This window comes from Salvelinus alpinus, chromosome 16 (genome assembly GCF_045679555.1).
Source record: "Salvelinus alpinus chromosome 16, SLU_Salpinus.1, whole genome shotgun sequence".
Lineage (NCBI taxonomy): Eukaryota > Metazoa > Chordata > Actinopteri > Salmoniformes > Salmonidae > Salvelinus > Salvelinus alpinus.
Window position 1 is genome coordinate 29,873,889 of NC_092101.1, and position 24,351 is coordinate 29,898,239.

Genomic DNA, 24,351 nt, shown 5'->3' on the forward strand with positions numbered 1-24,351 from the left:
ACTTATTTACATAAATGAATTACAGTAGGCCTCAATTCGCAATCGGATTAGATATTCTGAGGATTGAGTCTCGCCTTGGTGTCTGTAAACTACATAGGCCTGTGTGTTCAACCTACAGAAAACGTACAGCCTATACACAACAATAACATGTTGACATTTATTCAAAAACTAGCTACGTTTCTTCATGAATGATGGAAAAGTCTTCACCAAGGATCAGACTGAAAGAGGCAAGTTGTGATGTGACTCGTCATCAGTAGTTCGTCACGTGACTGGTCCAGCCCATCCCGGAAACAGAAAACAGCAGGGCAGTGGCCGAAGACTGTTTACTATTTTCCTTTAATAGCGATAGGAAAAATAACACATTTAAATGAAAATAAACAGTGATTAAATGCAGAGTCTTGTGCATGACTCTCTATTCACATCCCATTTGAGGTAAGTGTATAAGACTTGGGACGGCAGGTTTTTATTTTATCTTTATTTAACTCGGCAAGCCAGTTAAGAGCAAATTCTTATTTTCAATGACGGCCTATCGGGGAACAGTGGGTTAACTATCTTCTTCAGGGGCAGAACGACAGATATTTACCTTGTCAACTCGGGGATTTGAGCTTGCAACCTTTCGGTTACTAGTCCAACTACCTGCCGCCCCGAGGTAGCCTAGTGGTTAGGTCAGTAAACGACAGGTTACCGACAACGTAAAAATCTGTCGTTCTGCCCCTGAACAAGGCAGTTAACCCACTGTTCCCCGGTAGGCCGTCATTGTAAATAAGAATTTCTTCTTAACTGACTGGCCTAGTTAAATAATAAGACACCAAGCTAGCGTGGAGCTTGGTGTTCATATGTTTCTAGACAGCTAACGTTATCTGCCTGAAGAAGTGCACTGTCTTCACTTTACAGAACGACATATGTAACTAACATAATTGCACTTGTGTACAAAATCTGTCTGGCCTCGCATCGTGATATGACGCATGTTTAGTAGCTAGACACGCCCAGAACCATGTTAGCTCGCTTTAGAAAACTGTCAAGCTTGCTCATCATCTCCTTTTCTCTATGGTTCTTGAATTGCAGCAGCTCTTTGGCGCGTTTAATGGCTACCACTCTGACTTTATATTTGAAAAATTCCCATCTACTTCCATGACCCAAGTCTTTTCTTGCAAAAATATCTTTAGCTAATGATTTGATGTTTTCAATGAGAGCAGTATCTTTAAGAAGTGTATTGTTTAATTTCCAATATCCTCGAGTACCTTTTGATTTTTTAGTAGCTTGTAAATTCAGGGAAATCAAGTGATGATCAGAAAAGGGAGCCAACTGATGATCTACATCTATAACAAATTGTAACAAAAATGGGTAAATTAGGAATAAATCTATTCTAGATTTACTTGACAGTTTTGTTGGTATAACCCTTAGCATCCGGATTGAAATAGGTATAACCCTTAGCATCCGGATTGAAATAACGCCAGGCATCCTCAACACAGAGATCCTTGCATAATGTAATGATAATGTTACCATTGAGGGTTTTGACTCGTTCTAGGAGGAAAACGATCAGCAGATGCATCAGGTGTTTCATTAAAATCCTCTGAAATAATTAGAAAAGCCTCTGAGTATTTGTTACTTAAATCCTGTACTTTCCTAGTAAATTGGGTAAAAATGGTCTTATTAGGAGCATGTGAGTTATGTCCGTATACATTACAGATGATGAAAATAGCATTGTCAAGTTTAACAGTTACTATGACCCATCTGCCATCTTGTGAAGATGTGGATTCTAGAATGTCACCTTTAAACTTGTGAATAAGTGTCAAAACATCAGCAGAATGATTTGATCCATGACTGAAATAGGCCATATCTCCCCATTGTGCTTTCCAAAATTTCAAATCCCTTTCACCCGAATGAGTTTCCTGAAGGACAAAATCTGCGTTACTGCGTTTACAGTATAAAAATAAAGCTTTCCTTTTTGTAGGATTTCTCAAACCCCTAGCATTCAGACTAACGACATTGAGTGAATTGAAAACGAACTCCTGCATTAAAAAAGAAAGTACAAATTAGATAACAAGTATTAATGTGAACAATAAAACAAACAGTTAACCTTGAGAGGATTACTCGGAAGACGGAAAACTACGCTCAGCTGAGGTAGCGGTGGTTAACAGAATAACAAATCTATTTACTTCCTTTTCTTTGGCAAGTGTTCATCAGTTGTAGTTCGAACGGTACATTTATTATTGGCAGTACATTAACTGTACTCATGGTAGTACTCACAGTTCCAATTTGGTTAATGTCAACAGAGTTACCCAGTAATCATTCTTCCTTCGATAAACGCGTGTGGGCCCTTGAACCCCGCCTTCTTTCCCTCTTGAACCCCGCCTTCTGTATAAGCGGCCACAGTTTCTCTCTGGCAGCCTGATCCTGCGGTATCAGAGCTTCTTTGATGCGGAGTTTCTTCTCGTCCAGAAACTTGTTCCCCTTGGCCATTTTCCATATGATGTCCCTGTAATGGCGCATAGTTAAGTGCAAGATGATATTGCGAGGGGCTCCATCAGATCTTTGTTTCCCAAGTTAATGTACCACATCAATCACGTCTCTTAGCCTGTCTTTGATGCATGGTGCCACTTTTCCCAGGATATTAATGACTACTTCTCTAATATCCTCTCCCTCTACCTCTTTTACACCTTGGATTTTCAGATTCCACCTGCCAGAGTACCGGTGAAGTTCAGCTACATTCTCACACAGCTCATTATTTTTGGATTGCATTTTCTTCAACTCATTCTCTAGGAACGTTATCTTTTCCTTGTTCTCGCTCACAATTTTGTGTAGTTGATTGACAGTTTGACAAATTATCGATCTTCTTTGATGTTTCTTCTGTAGCCCGCTCTATGATGGACACTTTGGAGAGCGTGGCGTCTTGTTTAGTAGACAGGGACTGGATTGCAGAGAAAATTTCCGACATGGAAATGTCTTTTACTTTTTTCACCGGTGGATTTTTACTTGGGGTCTGAGGTAAAGAGGTTGCAAGGATTTCATCCTGGTCAGTATTGTTCTTTCTCTTGCTTGAGTTCACGGCTTCTTGTGTATCCATGCTGCTCTGGTTCTCGTTGTGGCTAGCTAGCATGTCAGCCGTCTTCTGTGAGACTTGGACATTTCGTCTACTTTTGTCTTTCTGTCGTGTTCTTCCCATTCAAATTGACAAAAACTAACTCTAAACTTATCCCATGTCCATAAAAAAATGTTAGTTAGTTTCTTTCAATATTAATAGCCAATATTTGACTGTTAGCAAAGACACGACAGGTGGTTATCATTAAATTGAAGACTTATAGTTTACATCAAAGATTCCTGTAATTAGTTATTACGCGATCAACTGATTAATAACGTAACTAATTAACTATGAATTCGAGGGCACCAGGGAAAGTAGTCAGATTACAAAGTTATAATTTCCCAATATAACCTTTCAGATATTTTCATATCTGATCAATAGTCTTCTGATTAATGATTTATTTATTTTACCTCACGTTAGTCTCATTCCAAACGTCGTAAATTGTTGGTTATCTGCACGAACCCAGTCTTCACTATGAGTCATCCATACATCAATTGTCTTAAATCATTTATTTATTACTAACTAAGTAATTCACAGAAATGCATAAACAAACAAACAAACTTAAAATGGTTACATGAAATGGGAGAAATATGCCCTGGTGGGCTGAACCGGCATGGCGGCTTGTTAGACAAAGGGAAAATTGGCGTTCGACCAAGAAGTCACTACAGAGTTCATAATTATAACAATTGACATGCTAATCCTTTACACATGAACGCTCACTCATTCGGGAACAATTGCAATCAATATATATATATTTACGCTCAATGTGTCGTCTTGATCGCTGGAGGAAAGTTAGTTTTGGTTGGAGTTCCTTCAGTCTCTGTTTTGGTTATTGTGGATAGTTCAGAGTGACATTTGTTATAGAATGGATGTTTCGGCGGTTGTCTTTCTTCGCGTTCAATGATACCGAATTCCTAGCTGCAGACTAGTAGTCAATATCAAAGACTTGTTCTTATTCGTCTAAGAGTTTAACCACGTGGTATGGTTAAAGATTCAGCAATGGTACTTAACCTTCGTTCTCCTCCTATGGAGAAAAACATGGTCTATTGATAATTTCTCAGAGTAGGGCTTTTATTCGGATAGCAGAAAGGGGCTGTCCCAGGATGTCTGGGGCGGTCCTTGGATTTAGTTCAAATCAAAAGGGATTTGTATTTTTCTTCATTAAACAGTCCAAAATCATATTACACAATTATACAAACAGTATCATACTCATTCATTTTATACAGCAAACAGATGTAAACCTCATATCTGAGGTTATTATATAAACAGCGGTATGGTAATGTAGCCACCCCGTCTCCCATGAGTTTCCCACATTGGGACAAACGGACATGTTAATAGCTGGACTCTTCACCGATCTTTTATACTTTTTCCAGAACATGAAATCTGTTCGTACCTCAAGTTCTGTGAGGTGGAAGAAACCTCTTTGTCCTGAAAGTTTACCCTCTCTCTAATACTGTTTGGCCATGAGGAGATTCTCGGGAATTTACGACGTCTCTCTGTGATCACAGCATGGGTTGAAGGAGGAAAGGGGGAGGCAGGGAGAGGGGAATGGGCTTTATGTACCTAAACAGGCAACGTCATGACACACCTAACCCTCAATATTGCTTTGAAGAGCGAGAAAACACTCCCTCTCACAGCGACGCAAGCTTGACAGTTTTCTAAAGAAAGATAATCTATCTGAAGAAGAGGAGTCTGTGTTCAGGTCTTTACAACTAGAATTAGAACAGACTTACACGGATCTGGCAAAGGGCGCCTTTGTAAGGTCAAGAGCAAAATGGATTAAAGAGGGGGAAAGAAACACTAGTTACTTTTTTGCACTTGAAAAGAGAAACTACAAAAGAAAATCTATAACTGCACTCAAAATTAACAATGTTTTATGCAAAGATCCCATTACAATATCATCATTTGTCAATTCCTTTTATGAAAACCTTTACAGCTCTCAATTTCAGGAAGATGGTTGTGAAAGCTACATTTGCCACATTCAGAATTATGTCCCTGTAATTGAGGATGATTTCCACTCAGTTTGCGATTCACCTGTGTCAATTGGAGAAATTAGAGAGCCTCTGAATTCAATGAAAAAAGGGAAATCACCTGACCCTGATAGTTGCTAGAAGACCCGATTTTCAATATGTTTCAAGATTGCATTAAAAATGGGGAAATGGTCTCCACTATGAAACAGGGCCTTATTTCATTGATTCCGAAGCCTGATAAAGACCCTTCTCTCATTGACAATTGGAGACCAATTATTTTATTAAATGTTGATTACAAATTGATTGCTCTGGTTTATGTCAAAAGATTAAAGAAAGGAATAGATACCATTATAAATGAGACTCAAACAGGATTTTTGAAGGGCCGTCACATAAGCTCTAACATTCGTTTAGTCTTGGAATTTATAGATTATTCAGATGCAATTGACTCAGATGCGGTTGTCCCATTTCTGGACTTCTGTAAAGCCTTTGACACAATTGAACATGAATTTCTCTTTAGGTCTCTTTAAACTTTTTGGATTTGGTGAAAATGTTATTAAAGTAATTCGCATGTTTTACAAAGATATAAATAGTTCTGTGCTACTAAACCTTAATACTGCCAAAAGATTTAGTATCAACAGAAGTGTACGACAGGGATGCCCAATTTCGCCGTTTTTATTCATTTTGGTTGTGGAACTTCTATCTCTAGATATTCTGAATAATGCAAATTTGTATGGTTTAACCATTTTTAACAAAGAAATCAATTTCCCAACTGGCTGATGATACTACTCTTTTCTTAAGAGACAAAGACCAGGTCGCACATGCCCTTAATGCTATAACTGCATTTTCTATTGCATCAGGATTAATGCTGAATGTTTCTAAATGTGAAATCTTATGTTTATTTGACTCTGATAAAGAAATTGAAAATATTCCTGTAAAGGACTGTGTTAAATATTTAGGAATACATCTGTCAAAAAAAAATCACTTAGTCAGACAACATTTGAATTTCTCTCCTAAAATTAAGAACTAAAAATATATTTAATAATTGGCTACAAAGAGATCTTTCTATACTTGGGAGAGTACTTCTGTCCAAGGCAGAGGGACTGTCGTTTTGTGTACCCCTCATTATCGTTATGTGTAAATCCAGCTACTTGTAAAGAGATCAATAAGACCTTTCTTGACTTCATCTGGAAAAATAAGTCTCACAAACTAAAAGAAATCTGTCCTTTCTAACAAAAGAGCTGAAGGCGGTCTAGAAGTGTTGGATTTTGTTGACATAAATAACACTTTCAAGATAAACTGGTTGAAAAACTGTTTGAAAAAATGTTTGATCGATACTGATTCAATATGGTATTTCATTCCAAATAATGTGTTTAATAAATTGGGAGGTCTTCAATTTTTACTGAAATGTAATTATATTCCTGAAAGATTACCTGCTAAATTGGTGTAACGATTCTCCTCTTCGTCTGAGGAGGAGTAGGAAATATCGGACCAATGTGCAGCGTGGTAAGTGTCCATAATTAGATTTTTAATAAATCAACTGAACACAAACAAACAACCGAAACAGTTCTGTATGGTGAGACACAGAAAATAACTACCCACAACCCGTAGTGAGACCGGCTACCTAAGTATGATTCTCACGACAGCTGCCTCTGATTGAGAACCATACCAGGCCACACACAGAAATACAAACATAGAAAAAACAACATAGAATACCCACCCCAGCTCACGCCCTGACCAAACACATAGAAATCGACAACCTAGACATAAAACATAGAAACATACAAAGCAAACTATGGTCAGAACGTGACAATTGGCTAGGTTTCACCAACAAGCTTTAATGGCCTGGAAAATATGTTTCCTGCACAATTTTTCCCCTCATAAAGCTCTTTTGTGGAATAATTCAGACATAACTGTAAGGAATAAGTCCTTGTTCTACCCCAGCTGGCATGAGAGGAATATTGACTTTGTTCTTGATATTTTCGACAACAAGGGTAATATTCTCACATATGAACAATTTATAACATTGAAAGAGTTTCCAATACCTTTCAGAGAGTTTATTTCTGTGATCAAAGCCGTTCCCAGTGGTCTAACTACACTTATGAAAAGTCATCTTTATTTTGGGAATGATCACAAAGTTTATCCAGAACTCAGATTGGAAGGCGTGGGCTTACTTGAGAGATCTTGTTGTAATAAATATATAAGACAAATTCTTCATTCACAAAACCAACTTACACCGAGAGGAAAGTTTTTCTGGAACATGCTTATTCCTGACCTTGTCTGGAAAAATGCATGGTTAAGGCCTTACAAATACTGTATACCACACAAAGTTAAGGAAGTGCACTTCAACATTTTACAAAAGATATATCCATGTAATTCTATGATTTCCAAATTTGTGGCTATTGATGATATCTGCGTTTTCTGTGAAAAAGAAGGTGAGAATCTGTCTCACTTGTTCTTTGAATGTAAATTTGTGTCAATTTACTTATTTACCATTATGAACACTGCCTATATTTTTAACATAAAATATATAATATGTTACTATTGCAATGATAACAAAACCACTGAAATGATTGTAAAAAAAATTATTCTTGTTGCCAAATACTTTATACACAAACAAAGATTCCAAATTTCTATACCAAAATTACCAATTCTTCTGATTGAATTTAATTATCCTATTAAAACATTAACCCTAGTGAATAACAACAAGAATAACATCTTCATGATTCATTATAATAAGGTATTTTCAGAGTGAATATAATTGCACTTAAATTGTTTATTTTTTGTATTTTATTTTTATTGATATTTTGTGTATGTTTGAGTATTGTTAATACCTGTGTTTGGTTTGCTAGACATGTTTGATGTAGCAATGTAAGTTGATTTTTGTATTATGAATTTAAAAAATAATAATAAAATAAAAACATGTTAGCTCCCTTAATAGCTACATGCTAGCCAACCTTTGTTGCTTTAGTTGACTGCACCTGTTGACTGCACCTGTGATGTCAATGGTGCAGACGTTCTTGATAATGTCGGAAAATGTTATGGTACAAATCTTGAATATGGTGCTTAGCTAGTTGCACTTGTAAATTATAGTGTCATAGGCTGTGCCCCACTGGGAGAAGTACAATGGTGTTTTCCTGCAGCAAAAATGTATTATGTTTAACGTTAGTTGCTTTCACATAAAGGTTATGATTGCAGTAATGGTGCGACAATTGGGAACTCAAGGGTAAAAAACGAGGTCAAATCATGATCTTCAGGTCGGAACTCTAAAAATAGGCCCGAGTTCCCGACTTGATATTCAATTTTTTACCGAGTTCCCACACTGAAGTCGGAAGTCTGAGATTTCCCAGTTCCCAGCTGTTTTGAAAGCAGCATAAATCTGTTTGATTTATATTTTACAGTCACCACAATGACAGCCATCAAGCACGCCCTCCAGAGGGACATCTTTACGCCCAACGATGAGCGTCTCCTCAGCATTGTCAACGTCTGCAAGGCGGGGAAGAAGAAGAAGAACTGCTTCCTGTGTGCCACAGGTAGAGCATAAATGCTTTTAAAGTCTAACATAAATCAGCTAATTTCACCATATCAGTGTGAAATAATGTACACATTCAAAACATGAAAACCACTATCAGAGATTTAACATCAGAATCAAATGTCTCTGAACAGTGATTTTACTGAAAATACTACTTATAAATGGATCTACAGCTCACTCACACCCCAGTATTATAACTGTTTGATGTTTCTACCCCAGTCACCACAGAGAGGCCTGTGCAGGTGAGGGTGGTGAAGGTGAAGAAGTCAGACAAAGGGGATTTCTACAAGCGACAGATGGCCTGGGAACTGAGGGATCTGGCTGAAGTGGATGCAAAAGATGCCAGCAAGGTCAGGGAAAGACTACTTTTTCTCATCTTCCTCTCACTGCCTGAATGTAATTTCTCATAACTTTGTCTTTCTCTCCTCCTCTTCCACTCCCTATGGCCAATCTTATTTGTCTTCCTTTCCTCTTATGCTTTGTCCTCCTGCTAATTTGTTTGATATTGACATTTGGCATCTCTGCTGTTCTTGTCATTCAGGAGAACCCAGAGTTTGACCTCCATTTTGAGAAGGTGTATCGATGGGTGGCCAGCAGCACAGCTGAGAAGAATTCCTTCATCTCCTGCATCTGGAAGCTGAATCAGCGTTACCTGCGGAAGAAGGTGGAGTTTGTGAATGTCAGTTCCCAGCTGCTGGAAGGTATGACGGCTCTCTAACTATGGGGGAGGATGAAAAAGCTTGTGCGTTTTCTAGTGACCCTCGCTGTCCCCTGTGCCTTGCATCTATGAGACTCTTCTTTCTTGCCTGTTCCCAATCTCCTGAACTCAACCTGAAGTGTCTATGTAAGATATGAGTTGACCTTGGTGTGGCTTAACACGTCTTTATTCTTACTCTTCTCAAACTCTCGCTGGCCAGAGCTTCCTAAAGCGGAAGGTTGGTAGCACTTAACTTATTTTCCCATTTCCATTGTGATTTCACTGTGATGAGTAACCATTCTCATAGTCGACTCACACATCTTTGAAAGCTGTTGCGATTGTTTGCCGCCTTTGGCTATTAAGTGAGTGGCTGTTGAATGGGTGCTACTGTATGAATAATAATTGTCTGTTCTGCTTTTTGTTTAGTTTGTTCTATTATATAGTGTATATGTGTTTTGATGATATAGTTGAACGAATAGCAGGGGGATGTTTTTTGCTTGTTTGTTCATGTGTGTGTACTGTGATGTATGCGCTCAGCACAATGTTAAACCATCCTCTCCAAGAATGAAAACACTGATTTACGTTTAGAGTCAGTCCCCAGTGGTGAGAGTCAAAGTGTTGCCGGGGGTGACGAGGATGCTCTGGATGACTACCAGGAGCTGAATGCCCGTGAGGAGCAAGACATCGAGGGCATGATGGAGGTGTGCGAGTACGCCATCTCTAACGCTGAGGCCTTCGCTGAGAAACTCTCCAAAGAGCTACAGGTTCTGGATGGGGTGAGTAGACAGCCATGGAGCCTTGGGTCTTCTTGATACAGAGCTACAACATAGACTTGAGTTGGCTGACATATACTGACTACACTGACCATTGTATTATGGTTTATCTGTGGTTGAGCACATTAGTGTAGTTTGCCCATAGAGAATGATAGAGGCCTCTAGTGGCCAAAAGGCCGTCTTAGCATGGGCAGCGCCATTGAGGGCTTCCACTAAGCGTCCGCCATTTTAAAGTAGTCAACTGGGTGGGGATTCCTATTGGTTGTAGCCACAATGGCGGCGCCCATGCTGTCATAGATGCTAAAATGGCACAGATGTAAAGATGGGTCCTATTTATCTCCCATAATCCCCTTAATCCCAGGCCAACATCCACTCCATCATGGCATCTGAGAAGCAGGTGAACATCCTGATGCAGCTGCTGGACGAGGCTCTGTCAGAGGTGGACACCATCAAGGGCAAGATGAGCAGCTATGAGGAGATGCTGCAGAGCGTCAAGGAGCAAATGGACCAGATCTCCCAGAGCAACCGCCTCATCCAGATCAGCAACACCAACAACGGCAAGCTCCTGGACGAGATCCAGTTCCTGGTGGTGAGGATGGGGTTGAGGAGGGGTTTCATGTTTCAGTTGGTTTGGTTTTTTGAGATGACGTTGAATGATGAATGCCTGTCTCTCAGAACTACATGGACCTGTCAAAGGGACACATCAGGGCCCTGCAGGAAGGAGACCTTTCCTCCTCCAAAGGCATTGAGGCCTGTATCAATGCCTCTGAGGCTCTACTGCAGTGCATGAACGTGGCACTCAGACCAGGTCATGAGAAACTGATGGCTGTGAAGCAGCAGCAGCACCTGTTCACTGAGCTCAGAGATACCTTTGCCCGGCGCCTCACCAACCACCTCAACAACGTGTTCGTCCACCAGGTAATCTACACACCACGGTAACACTTTGCAATGGTCTCAAGATTTTTATTCTGATTTAAATTAAAAACACAGACACCTGAACAGCATTCATGACTAGATACCAGGCATAACAGTGCACTATATATGTGTTTCTTGTTCCAGTATTTTAGTCTTTCCTCGTTTTGGCAGGCAGCTCTTTCTGTCCTCCTCATCCACTTCCTGGTTAAGTTCTAACTCCTCTGATCCTCTCTTCCTGTCTCTGTCCTGTTTTCTTCCAGTACTGCTCTGGTCCTCCTATTCTTCACTCTCTGCCTCACTCTAAACCACCCCACATTGATCTCTCTGCTCTCTGTCCCTGTACTTGTCAGTTCAACCACTTCAGTCACTTCAAAATGACCATCCCTCAGTTCTATAGGTCCTCCTGTATGTCGCTTCCAGTGAGTAGTACCTTCACAGCACCCCCCTTGACCCTCCACTCTAAACTATGGCCTTTCTTACTTATCTACACATATGTGTTTTTTTGTTGCAAAAACGCATTAATGACCGTATGGGTTGTGCTGCTCATGACTACATTGCTAACCTTCCTCTTTTATCTCAATGGGTCTAAAAGCCTCGAAGTGCCTCAGACTTTCCTCCTTCATTGAAGGCCTTGGTTCTTCTTGTACTGACTATCAGTGTGCTGTGCTGGGGTGCTAAGTCATTATACCTCTGCCTGTCTGCTCTGCAGCAAATGAAACACGTGTTATTGGCAATGAAGTTATTTGATTTTGAATGCTAAGGTGTGGGATATGGACTTAACAGTAAACTCAGGACCCTGTTTTTCAAAGATAATTTGTAAAAATCCAAATAACTTCACCGATCTTCATTGTAAAGGGTTTAAACACTGTTTCCCATGCTTGTTCAATGAACCATAAATAATTAATGAGCATGCACCTGTGGAATGATCCTTAAGACACTAACAGCTTACAGACGGTAGGCAATTAAGGTCACAGTTATGAAAACTTAGTACACTAAAGAGGGCCTTTCTACTGACTCGGAAAAACACAAAAAAAATGGACAGCTGATCGTCCTCGCAGTGGCAGACCATGTGTAACAATACCTGCACAGGATTGGGTACATCCGAACATCACACCTGCGGGACAGGTACAGGATGGCAACAACAACTGCCCGAGTTACACCAGGAACACACAATCCCTCCATCAGTGCTCAGACTGTCCGCAATAGGCTGAGAGAGGCTGGACTGAGGGCTTGTAGGCCTGTTGTAAGGCATGTCTTCACCAGACATCACCGGCAACAAGGTCGCCTATGGGCACAAACCCACCGTCGCTGGACCAGACAGGACTGGCAAAAAGAGGTTTTCACATACGAGTCGCGGTTTTGTCTCGCCAGGGGTGATGGTCGGATTCGTGTTTATCGTCGAAGGAATGCGTGTTACACCGAGACCTGTACTCTGGAGCAGGATCGATTTTGAGGTGGAGGGTCCGTCATGGTCTGGGGCGGTGTGTCACAGCATCATCGGACTGAGCTTGTTGTCATTGCAGGCAATCTCAACGCTGTGCGTTACAGGGAAGACATCCTCCTCCCTCATGTGGTACCCTTCCTGCAGGCTCATCCTGAAGTGACACTCCAGCATGACAATGCCACCAGCCATTCTGCTCATTCTGTGCATGATGTCCTGCAAGACAGGAATGTCAGTGTTCTGCCATGGCCAGCGACGAGCCCGGATCTCAATCCCATTGAGCATGTCTGGGACCTGTTGGATCGGAGGGTGAGGGCTAGGGCCATTCCCCCCAGAAATGTCCAGGAACTTGCAGTTGCCTTGGTGGAAGATTGGGGTAACATCTCACAGCAAGAACTGGCAAATCTGGTGCAGTCCATGAGGAGGAGATGCACTGCAGTACTTAATGCAGCTGGTGGCCACACCAGATACTGACTGTTACTTTTGATTTTGACCCCCCCCTTTGTTTAAGGACACATTATTCAATTTCTGTTAGTCACATGTCTGCGGAACTTGTTCAGTTTATGAATCTTGATATGTTCATACAAATATTTACACATGTTAAGTTTGCTGAAAATGAACGCATTTGACAGTGAGAGGATGTTTATTTTTTTGCTGAGTTTATATTAAATGGTTAATCTTCTACTAACACCAGTCCCCAAGATTGCAGGGGATGTCCCTAAATGGTCCAAGAGGGTCAAAATCAGTCTCTCTCTGCCTTTGTGTGAAACTGAGAGTTTGTGTTTCTCTATTTGTCAAGCCCTTGTTAATTCCCTGTGCTGCCTACGTCCAGGGCCATGACCAAAGCTCCGTGCTGTCCCAGCACATGGCAGAGCTGACCCTGCCTAAACACAGCCCCCTACACAGGGACCTGCTACGTTACGCCAAGCTCATGGAGTGGCTGAAGAACACCCAGAGAGAGAAGTACGAAGGCCTGTCCAGGGTGAGAGGCTTTGTCATCATTATTACCACTATCTGGTATCATCAGTACCACTATCAGCTATCATCATTATTATGATCAGCACCACTATTACATCTCTATTTATATCATCATCACCAGCAGCACAATGATAACGTCTTATTGCATTTCATGACAATTAAACAATATATTTGAATTTTCTCTCCATTTTCAGACTTATGTTGATTACATGACCAGATTATATGAACGAGAAATCAAAGATTTCTTTGAGGTGGCGAAGATCAAAATGGCGGGCACAGCCAAGGAGGGGAAGGGAAATAAGTTTGGTAAGACCATGAGTGTTTTTTTAAAATGTGGGATGTGTGTGTGTGATTGTTTGTCTTTTCTTTTCTCTGTGTAGCCTTGTAGTTTTCTGTGTGGTTTGTTTAAGGTGTTTAGCCAATTAGTTGTTGTTTTTCCCTTGGGTTGTTGCGTATGGTTTGTATTTGTGGTGTGTGTACTGTATGTGGTTTGACTTTCAGGTAAGTGTGTGTGTAATTTTCTTCAATATTTGACCAGCATTTTCTGCATGGTTCATTTCAGCAAACATGTACTTACCTGGTCATACTGCCTCCTGTTTCGTAGCCTTTCACTGCCTAGGAAATGCTCCTGTGTCATGTCATTGTCCTGCTCAGTGTTGCTCAATGTTATTTCCCTATTTGGCTGCTTACTGTATGAAGCCATGACATAAACCAAAGCCTGATATTATCCGTACTACTTATTCTGACTTCAGAGTATGACTTCACTATTTGAGTGTTTTAAGACCAACTGGAGATCCTAAACATTACAAGAAGAATGAAAACACTAATTTATGTTTTCCTGTAAAGTAAACTGATATACAGTATATTAAAGTAAGGGCTCGAGTCAATCCCTAGCGTGGAAGATCTGCGATGTAGCACGGTTGAAATTTCTGTCATTTCTGTTTGAGCCGACATATGCAGCGTTTACCGTGAATGCAGTCTCCACGAACGCGGAAACATTGCCTTTAAATGTCAATCACGCTATAACACAAATGTTTTGCAATACGAATTGAATCTGCACTCAATCAATTTACAGTGCCTTGCAAAGGTATTCAGCCCCCTTGGCATTTGTCCTATTTTGTTGCATTACAACCTGTAATTTAAATTGATATTTATTTGGAATTCATGTAATGTACATAAACAAAATAGTCCAAATTTGGTGAAGTGATTTTTTTTTTTTACTTGTTTCAAAAAATTCTAAAATATAAAAAAACGTAAAAGTGGTGCGTGCGTATGTATTCACCCCCTTTGCTATGAAGCCCCTAAATAAGATCTGGTACAACCAATTACCTTCAGAAGTCACATAATTAGTTAAATAAAGTCCACCTGTGTGCAATCTGTGTCACATGATCTGTCACGTGTATATACAGTGGGGAGAACAAGTATTTGATACACTGCCGATTTGCAGGTTTTCCTACTTACAAAGCATGTAGAGGTCTGTAATTTTTTTATCATAGGTACAGTGTAGTGTATCATAGTGTATCAAATACTTATTCTCCCCACTGTATACAGTCGTGGCCAAAAGTTTTGAGAATGACACAAATATTAATTTCAACAAAGTTTGCTGCTTCAGTGTCTTTAGATATTTTTGTCAGATGTTACTATGGAATATTGAAGTATAATTACAAGCATTTCATAAGTGTCAAAGGCTTTGATTGACAATTACATGAAGTTAATGCAAAGAGTCAATATTTGCAGTGTTGAAAGACCGTCACAGTTAAGACTTTTTCAAGACCTTTGCAATCCGCCCTGGCATGCTGTCAATTAACTTCTGGGCCACATCCTGACTGATGGCAGCCCATTCTTGCATAATCAATGCTTGGAGTTTGTCAGAATTTGTGGGGTTTTGTTTGTCCACCTGCCTCTTGAGGATTGACCACAAGTTCTCAATGGGATTAAGGTCTGGGGAGTTTCCTGGCCATGGACACAAAATATCAACGTTTTGTTCCCCGAGCCACTTAGTTATCACTTTTGCCTTATGGCAAGGTGCTCCATCATGCTGGAAAAGGCATTGTTCGTCACCAAACTGTTCCTGGATGGTTGGGAGAAGTTGCTCTCGGAGGATGTGTTGGTACCATTCTTTATTCATGGCTGTGTTCTTAGGCAAAATTGTGAGTAAACCCACTCCCTTGGCTGAGAAGCAACCCCACACATGAATGGTCTCAGGATGCTTTACTGTTGGCATGACACAGGACTGATGGTAGCGCTCACCTTGTCTTCTCCAGACAAGCTTTTTTCTGGATGCCCCAAACAATCTGAAAGGGGATTCATCAGAGAAAATTACTTTACCCCAGTCCTCAGCAATCCAATCTCTGTTCCTTTTGCAGAATATCAGTCTGTCCCTGATGTTTTTCCTGGAGAGAAGTGGCTTCTTTGCTGCCCTTCTTGACACCAGGCCATCCTCCAAAAGCAGCTGAATCAACTTTAGGAGACGGTCCTGGCGCTTGCTGGACTTTCTTGGGCGCCCTGAAGCCTTCTTCACAACAATTGAACCGCTCTCCTTGAAGTTCTTGATGATCCGATAAATGGTTGATTTAGGTGCAATCTTACTGGCAGCAATATCCTTGCCTGTGAAGCCCTTTTTGTGCAAAGCAATGATGATGGCACGTGTTTCCTTGCAGGTAACCATGGTTGACAGAGGAAGAACAATGATTCCAAGCACCACCCTCCTTTTTGAAGCTTCCAGTCTGTTCGAATGACAGAGTGATCTCTGCTCAGCATGACAGAGTGATCTCCAGCCTTGTCCTCGTCAACACTCACACCTGTGTTAACGAGAGAATCACTGACATGATGTCAGCTGGTCTTTTTGTGGCAGGGCTGAAATGCAGTGGAAATGTTTTTGGTGGATTCAGTTCATTTGCATGGCAAAGAGGGACTTTGCAATTAATTGCAATTCATCTGATCACTCTTCATAACATTCTGGAGTATATGCAAATTGCCATCATACAAACTGAGGCAGCAGACTTTGTGAAAATTAATATTTGTGTCATTCTCAAAACATTTGGCCACCACTGTACACCTGTTCTGAAAGGCCCTAGATTCTGCAACACCACTAAGCAAGGGGCACCACCAAGCAAGCAGCACCATGAAGATCAAGGAGCTCTCCAAACAGGTCAGGGACAAAGTTGTGGAGAAGTAAAGATCAGAGTTGGGTTATAAAAAATATCTGAAACTTTGAACATCCCACAGAGCACCATTATATCCATTATTAAAAAATGGAAAGAAATGGCACCACAACAAACCTGCCAAGAGAGGGCTGCCCACCAAAACTCACAGACCAGGCAAGGAAGGCATTAATCAGAGGCAACAAAGAGACCAAAGATAACTCTGAAGGAGCTGCAAAGCTCCACAGCGGAGATTGGCGTATCTTTCCATAGGACCACTTTAAGCCGCACACTCAACAGAGCTGGGCTTTACGGAAGTGTCCAGAAAAAAAGCTATTGCTTAAAGAAAAAAATATCGCCTAAGGCATGTGGGCGACTCCCCAAACATATGGAAGAAGGTACTCTGGTCAGATGAGACTAAAATGTAGCTTTTTGGCCATCAAGGAAAATGCTATGTCTGGTGCAAACCCTACACCTCTCATCACCCCGAGAACACCATTCCCACAGTGAAGCATGGCGGTGGCAGCATCATGCTGTGGGGATGTTTTTCATTGGCAAGGACTGGTAAACTGGTCCGAATTGAAGGAAAGATGGGTGGCGCTAAATACAGGGAAATTCTTGAGGGAAACCTGTTTCAGTCTTCCAGAGATCTGCGACTGGGACGGAGGTTCACCTTCCAGCAGGACAATGACCCTAAGCATACTGCTAAAGCTACACTTGAGTGATTTAAGGGGAAATATTTAAATGTCTTGGAATGGCATAGTCAAAGCCCAGACGTCAATCCAAATGAGAATCTGTGGTATGACTTAAAGATTTCTGCACAACAGCGGAACCCATCCAACTTGAAGGAGCTGGAGCAGTTTTGCCTTGAAGAATGGGCAGAAATCCCAGTGGATAGATTTGCCAAGCTTATAGAGACATACCCCAAGAGACTTGCAGCTGTAATTGCTGAAAAAGGTGACTCTACAAAGTACTGACTTTGGGGGGTGAATAGTTATGCACGCTCAAGTTTTCAGTTTTTTTGTCTTATTTCTTGTTTGTTTCACACCAAAAAATATTTTGCATCTTCAAAGTGGTAGAGATGTTGTGTAAATCAAATGATACAAACCCCCAACAAAATCCATTTTAATCCAGGTTGTAAGGCAACAAAATAGGAAATATGCCAAGGGGGTGAATACTTTCGCAAGCCACTGTATTGGCTTCAATGCTCTGAAAAACAACCTTTTCATTTAAAGAGCTTTGGTTTGGTAGGAGTACAAGGCTCTGCTGTCCAAATTCAGAATTTCAGTTTTTTCTTCTACAGAACAAAATGAACAAAATGTTTGTTTTCCAAAAGGATGTCTTCAGGGCAATTACAGATTTTGTAGCGCATGTCAGTCTGTTACCTTTGACCTCTTAACGTGCTGCATGTCATGAGCCTAACATGTCTCTGTCTCTGATGCCTGCCGTTCTAACCGTTCGCCAGCCACGCTTCCGCGGAAAGAGAGTGCTCTCAAACAGGAAACGGAAAGTAAGTATCCCATGTGGGTCACGCAGTCCCACATCTGTAACCTGCCCACACCACTACCCACCTAGTCTCCCCACTACTATGTCCCTGAAACTGCAGCACAGCCAGAACCCCCTTCCCCCTGCTTAGAACCCTCCTCCCCTACAGACTTCTTCTGCCTAGAGTACACCCAACCTTCCATTTATAGAGCACATAAATTAACATCTATCAGACAAATACAATAAGCATGTACATTCTGTATTTGTGGCATAGGATACTACTCATTCACAATACAAAAGGATACATTGGGGTCAACATATCCAGCAAGTTTCTCTGACAATGAATGTCCAACATCCATAATAAGATGAATTTGAACTCTTACAAATGGTCTTTATTACCAAGCACGCATTTAAATGTTTCATATTTTCTTCTCTCTCAATTGTCTTCAGCTGTTCATGTTATGTGTAATTACTGCTAAACAAACATGTTTTAAAGATGCATATTCACATGTGCTTTGTGGCACACTTTTTCAGATGCCACAAAGTTATTTATTTTCAACAGCACAGTTGCTCTGCTTTGAAAATAAGTCAATGTGAATGCAGCTTTGGTCTCAGGGGCTATAGATAGGGCAGTGTTCCAGAGACTAGTATTTATCCTGTGGTTTGAACATGTTTTCAACTGTTACCTTTCTCGTGCCCCAGGCCTGCATGGCAGCTCCGGGAAGCTTACAGGCTCCACCTCCAGTCTGAATAAGCTGGCAGTGCAGGGCTCCAGCAGCAGGCGCTCCCAGTCCTCCTCACTGCTGGACATGGGAAACATGTCTGCCTCAGACCTGGATGTGGCCGACAGGACCAAGTTTGACAAGGTGATAGTCACTGGGAGGACCATAGCCACCATACTACAGTCTTTATCGTGCAGATACTACCTGTGGGTTTTTGTTAATCTCTTTCTCATTTTAGATGAGTAATTTGTTTTGTGTGTTTTTTATTTATATTGATCAATTGATTTAGGTGTCTCTCTCTTTGTAGATCTTTGAGCAGGTTCTTAGTGAGCTGGAGCCTCTCTGTCTAGCAGAACAAGACTTCATCAGCAAGTTCTTCAAGCTACAGCAGCACCCCACCCTGGCTCAGGTAAATTACATGCTAATCCGACTGGCTGAGTGTTTGCAAGTGAGATTATGAACAACTTTCGATTAACCACAGTTTTTTTCTATCAGGGAGAAGTGGAGGAATCGGATGGGGGGGTGCCCTCCAGACAGCCACCTCCAGGGGAGTACAGACACTTCATATCATCGACTGAGTGAGTAGCTAGCTTCTCATTTCTTACTGACATTTACTGTATGCTCTTAATGTCCATCAATAGTACTAGGGGCACTAAACATGCAACAAATATGACAAATCCATATGTCATCTTTCATGGTCCACCTCTCTGCTATCGTCTTCACTTTTCCCATATTCTCTTTCTTTCTGTCTTATCACATATCTGGGCCTCCTCAGGAAGGACATGGTGCGGTTGATGATGAACAAGGTCTTCCAGAGCATTGAGACAGAACTTAACAGCCTCATCGCTCTGGGAGACAAGATTGACAGCTTCCACTCCCTGTACATGTTGGTGAAGATGAGTCATCATGTGTGGACGGCAGAGAATGTGGACCCCGCCTCCTACCTCAGCACCACCCTCGGCAACGTGCTGGTCACCGTCAAAAGGAACTTTGACAAGTGCATTGTGAGTAGAGCTCACGTCAACAGTTGTTAAAGGAATCTGTTGATCTGTGTATCTAGTGCTGTTAGACTATTAGCTGTGTGTGAACCAGTTCTTTTTCCGTCTCAGTCGGGTCAGATCAGACAGATGGAGGAGGTTAAGATCTCTAAGAAGAGCAAGGTGGGCATCCTGCCCTTTGTCGCTGGGTTTGAGGAGTTTGCTGAGCTGGCTGAAACCATCTTCCGTAATGCAGAGCGCAGAGGAGATCTGGACAAGGCATATGTCAAACTCATCAGAGCTGTCTTCATGAATGGTGGGCCTAATATTTGCTCATGATTTGGTGGACAAGTTAAATAGAGTCATGTGGTTGGCTTCTAATCTGTGTGATGGTTGGGAAGCAGTGCTCTGATTGGTGTTGGTCTTGCTGTGGGGTGTTTCCAGTGGAGAAAGTGGCCAATGAGAGTCAGAAGACGCCCTGTGACGTGGTGATGATGGAGAACTTCCACCACATCTTCTCCACACTGTCCCACCTTAAGATCTCCTGCCTGGAGACAGAGAGGCGAGAGTCCAAACACAAATACACAGACCACCTGCAGTCCTATGTCATCAACTCCCTGGGACAGCCCCTAGAGAAACTCAATGTGAGAGAGAGGGTTTATACTTGGCAATGTTAAAGTGTTGTGAGGGAGTGCGCCATGGGTGTAGAAACTGAATTGAATTTGTTTCATGTTTGTATTTAATCTATACATTGTATGATAAATATAACTCATTAGAACTATCAGATATTTCAGACATACTCAAAACGTATGTGAAACATATAGAATCAAACAATACACACAGCTAATCAGTTATGCCCCTCTATGCTTTGCAGCACTTCTTTGAGGGAGTGGAGGCACGTGTGGCCCAGGGCGTACGTGAGGATGAGGTGAGCTACCAGCTGGCGTTCAACAAACAGGAGCTGCGTAAAGTGATCAAGGAGTACCCCGGCAAGGAGGTAAAGAAGGGACTGGACAACCTGTACAAGAAGGTGGACAAGCATCTATGTGAGGAGGAGAGCCTGCTACAGGTGACAGACAATCTAGCAGTTTATAATACAAATATTCTGTTCAGTTTAACAGCTGATAATGTAAATGTGTTGTAATGGTTGATCCAAGTTCTTTGTACAACAGTTGAATGAATTCCCCATTTTCTCCACTAGGTGGTGTGGCATTCCATGCAGGATGAGTTCATCCGTCAGTACAAGCACTTTGAAGGCTTGATTGGCCGTTGCTACCCTGGGTCTGGAATTACCATGGAGTTTACCATTGGAGACATGTTGGAGTACTTCTCAAGCATTGCACAATCACATTAATTGTGTGTGTGTGTGTGTGTGTGTGTACTGAACAAAAATATAAATGCAACAATTTCAAAGACTTTACTGAGTTAGTTCATATTAGGAAATCATTCAATTTAAATAAATAAATGAGGCACTAATCTATGGATTCCATATGACTGGGAATACAAATATGCATCTGTTGGTTAGATACCTTTAATAAAAAAAAGTAGGGGCGTAGATCAGAAAACCAGTCTGGTGTGACAACCATGTGTCTCATGCAGCGCGACACACCTCCTGTGCATAGAGTTGATCAGGTTGTTGATTGTGGCCTGTGGAAGGTTGTCCAACTCCTCTTCAATTGCTGTGCGAAGTTGCTGGAACACGCTGTCGTAGACGTTGATCCAGAGCATCCCAAACATGCTCAATGGGTGACATGTCTGGTGAGTATTCAGGCCATGGAAGAACTGGGACATTTTCAGCTTCCAGGAATTCTGTACAGAGGGGCAACATGGGGCTGTGCATTATCATGCTGAAACATGAGGTGATGGCGGCGGATGAATGGCACGACCATGCGCCTCAGGATCTTGTCACGATATCTCTGCATTGATGTTGCCATCGATAAAATGCAATTGTGTTCGTTGTACGTAGCTTATGCCTACCCATACCATAAACCCACCGCCACCATGGGGCACTCTGTTCACAACGTTGACATCAGCAAACTGCTCTTCCACACCGCTGCCATCTGCCGGGATTAATCTGGAGAGCACACTTCTCCAGCGTGCCAATGGCCATCAAAGGTGAGCATTTGCCCACTGAAGTTGGTTACAACACCTAACTATAGTCAGGTTAAGACCCTGGTGAGGACAACGAGCATGCAGATGGTACCACAGGTGAAGAAGCCGGATGTGGAGGTCCTGGGCTGGTGTGGTTACACGTGGTTTGGGAAGCCAGTTGGACGTACTGCAAAATGCTTTAAAACAATGTTGGAGGTGGCTTATGGTAGAAAAATTAACATTCAATTTCTTGCAACAGCTCTAGTGGACAGTCCTGCAGTCAGCATGCAAATTGCATACTCCCTCAAAACTTGAGACATCTGTGGCATTGTGTTGTGGGACAAAACTGCACATTTAAAAGTGGCCTTATTGTCCTCAAGCACAAGGTATGTAATGATCATGCTGTTTAAACAGCTTCTTGATATGCTACACCTGTCAGCTGGATGGATTATCTTGGCAAAGGAGAAATGCTCACTAACGGGGATGTAAACAAATGTGTGCACTTTAGAGAAGTAAGCTTTTTATGCATATGGAACATTTCTGGGATCTTTTATTTCAGCTCATGAAACATAGGAACAGCCCTTTTACATGTTGCATTTATATGTTTGTTCGGTATAACATTACACATGCTCTTTATTGCGTCATAGCGCCTCACATAAAATAAATATTATTTACTGGAATCAATCCGGCATTGCTGTGTGTGTGGCCAATATAAAGTAGATTGAATGAAACTGATTTAACTGCACAATGAAATTGTCAGGAAGGGAATGAATGAATGAACACTTGTTAAAAGGTAGTGTGTGTGGGCACGTCTGTCAGGTAGCCTAGTGGCTAAGAGCATTGGGCCAGTAACTGAAAGGTTGCTGGTTCAAATCCCAGAGCCAACTAGGAGAAAAAACTGCCGATGTCCCTTGAGCAAGGCACTTTAATTGTGCCTGTAAGTCGCTCTGGATAAGTGTTTACTAAATGACTAAAGTGTCTGTGTGTGTTCATATTTGCACATACAATAATGTTACTGATTTCTCATTAAATTGTAATTGTGTGATTTTTCTTCCTTTTGTTATAACACTAATCACCTATACACAACAAACTCTTCAAAATGAATAGGTTAAAATGTTGGCTTGTATGTCACTGCTCAAAAAATCTTAAACCATTTGTGATCACTGATGTCTTTAACTTTGTAGAGAGTCACAGAATATCAGTCATCTACTGGAATCTTCATCCCAAATGTGACTTTCAACAGAATGCCATATTGCCTAAAACATTTATTTTTTATGTCCATTTTTTAAACTTTTATTTTATACTTGATGATACTACTACAGCTTATGAATAATATAGACAGTCACAGTTGTCCTTGTCTTGTTTTGCACGCTTTGTACAAAATAATAAAATGCAGTACTACAGGATATTTCTTAACGTAGCTCTTTATTAGCTAGCTATAACTGGCATGTTCACGTATCGCCAACCAGGATCAAACTGACCATGACCTAACCATTTGGGTGGTCTTAACCAATCATAGCACAGTATGATATGGTGGTAAAATGCATCCAATTACAATTCAGTATGTTTACACATGAATATTACATTCCCCTTCTTTTAAAACAAAAGAAAAATGTTTACATATTCTAAGCGTTTCATTTGAATACGTGCTCTGTAGTTTGAACTCAAGGTAAGTAACCATTTATATTGCATACTATACCAACTGAATCAACATAGACTCTGAAACAATAATCCAACATACTGTTACTTTTCAAACAAGGGATTCTCAGCAACTCAGCTTTCACTGTAGAAATAACATCTTAACATTTCAAACAAATACAATACCAAAGCATTTCAAGTGAACTTTCAATAACAAGTTTACAGTCTGGAACTCTTTTAGGGCAGTGATCCGCCTACACCCTTTGACATTTCACAGGTCTAGGACAGCTCTGGGCTTGACCTCTCTTCCTGACCTTGTGCGATATGATGCTGAGCATGCTTCTGTGTCAGTCAACAGTTCTTGTGGTGTTGCAGGTAAGTATGGTGTATGTTGTGCTGTGTGTGTTTAGTCCATCACGTTCTCTTTCAGGGGAACAGTTCATCATCAGTGTGTTGTTCTTTTGTGTTCAGTAGGTGACGGCGATTGCGGCGGTACACCGCTCCTTCTGCGGTGCGGACGTGATATGAACGTTCAGTGTCAGCTGGCTGGATGACGACTGCTGGCTTCCAGAGGCCATGCTCTTGGATTCTAACTGACTCTCCGTCGATCAGTGGTCTAGCTGACCTGTCGTAGTATCGCTTTTGTTGTTGTCTCTGTACACGTTTTCCATGCATTTCCTTGTAGCTGACGACCTCAGGTTGCAGCTGCTGGTTGGTGTTGGGATGGATTGAGCGAAGTCTGCGGCTCATCAACAGCTGGGCTGGTGATTTGAAGTTGTCAACTGGAGTGTTGCGGTATTCAAGGAGACTGAGGTAGGGGTCTCTCTTGTCTGCTTTTGCTTTATCCATGAGTGATTTAGCAATCTGCACTGATTTTCCAGCAATGCCATTACTTTGAGGGTAATGCGGA

At 41.4% G+C, this 24,351-nt stretch overlaps 1 protein-coding gene across 7 annotated transcripts; it reads left to right on the forward strand.

The window, feature by feature from the left end:
• Positions 1–268: 268 nt before the first annotated feature.
• On the forward strand, positions 269–23,209 carry LOC139541320 (exocyst complex component 1-like). Of its 7 annotated transcripts, none has more exons than XM_071345840.1 (19): positions 271–432; positions 8,451–8,582; positions 8,801–8,931; positions 9,123–9,282; positions 9,499–9,516; positions 9,867–10,054; positions 10,413–10,640; positions 10,727–10,969; positions 13,207–13,389; positions 13,580–13,691; positions 17,994–18,038; positions 18,716–18,879; positions 19,043–19,144; positions 19,231–19,313; positions 19,511–19,739; positions 19,845–20,028; positions 20,157–20,356; positions 20,587–20,781; positions 20,914–23,209. In XM_071345840.1, the coding sequence occupies exons 2-19, from the start codon at positions 8,459–8,461 to the stop codon at positions 21,064–21,066; spliced, it is 2,742 nt and encodes a 913-aa protein (XP_071201941.1). In that variant the 5' UTR covers positions 271–432; positions 8,451–8,458; the 3' UTR covers positions 21,067–23,209. The 7 variants fall into 7 exon arrangements, with proteins under 7 accessions (XP_071201948.1, XP_071201941.1, XP_071201943.1 ...); XM_071345842.1 differs by having other exon boundaries at positions 13,240–13,389; XM_071345844.1 differs by lacking the exon at positions 17,994–18,038.
• The last annotated feature ends 1,142 nt before the right edge of the window (positions 23,210–24,351 follow it).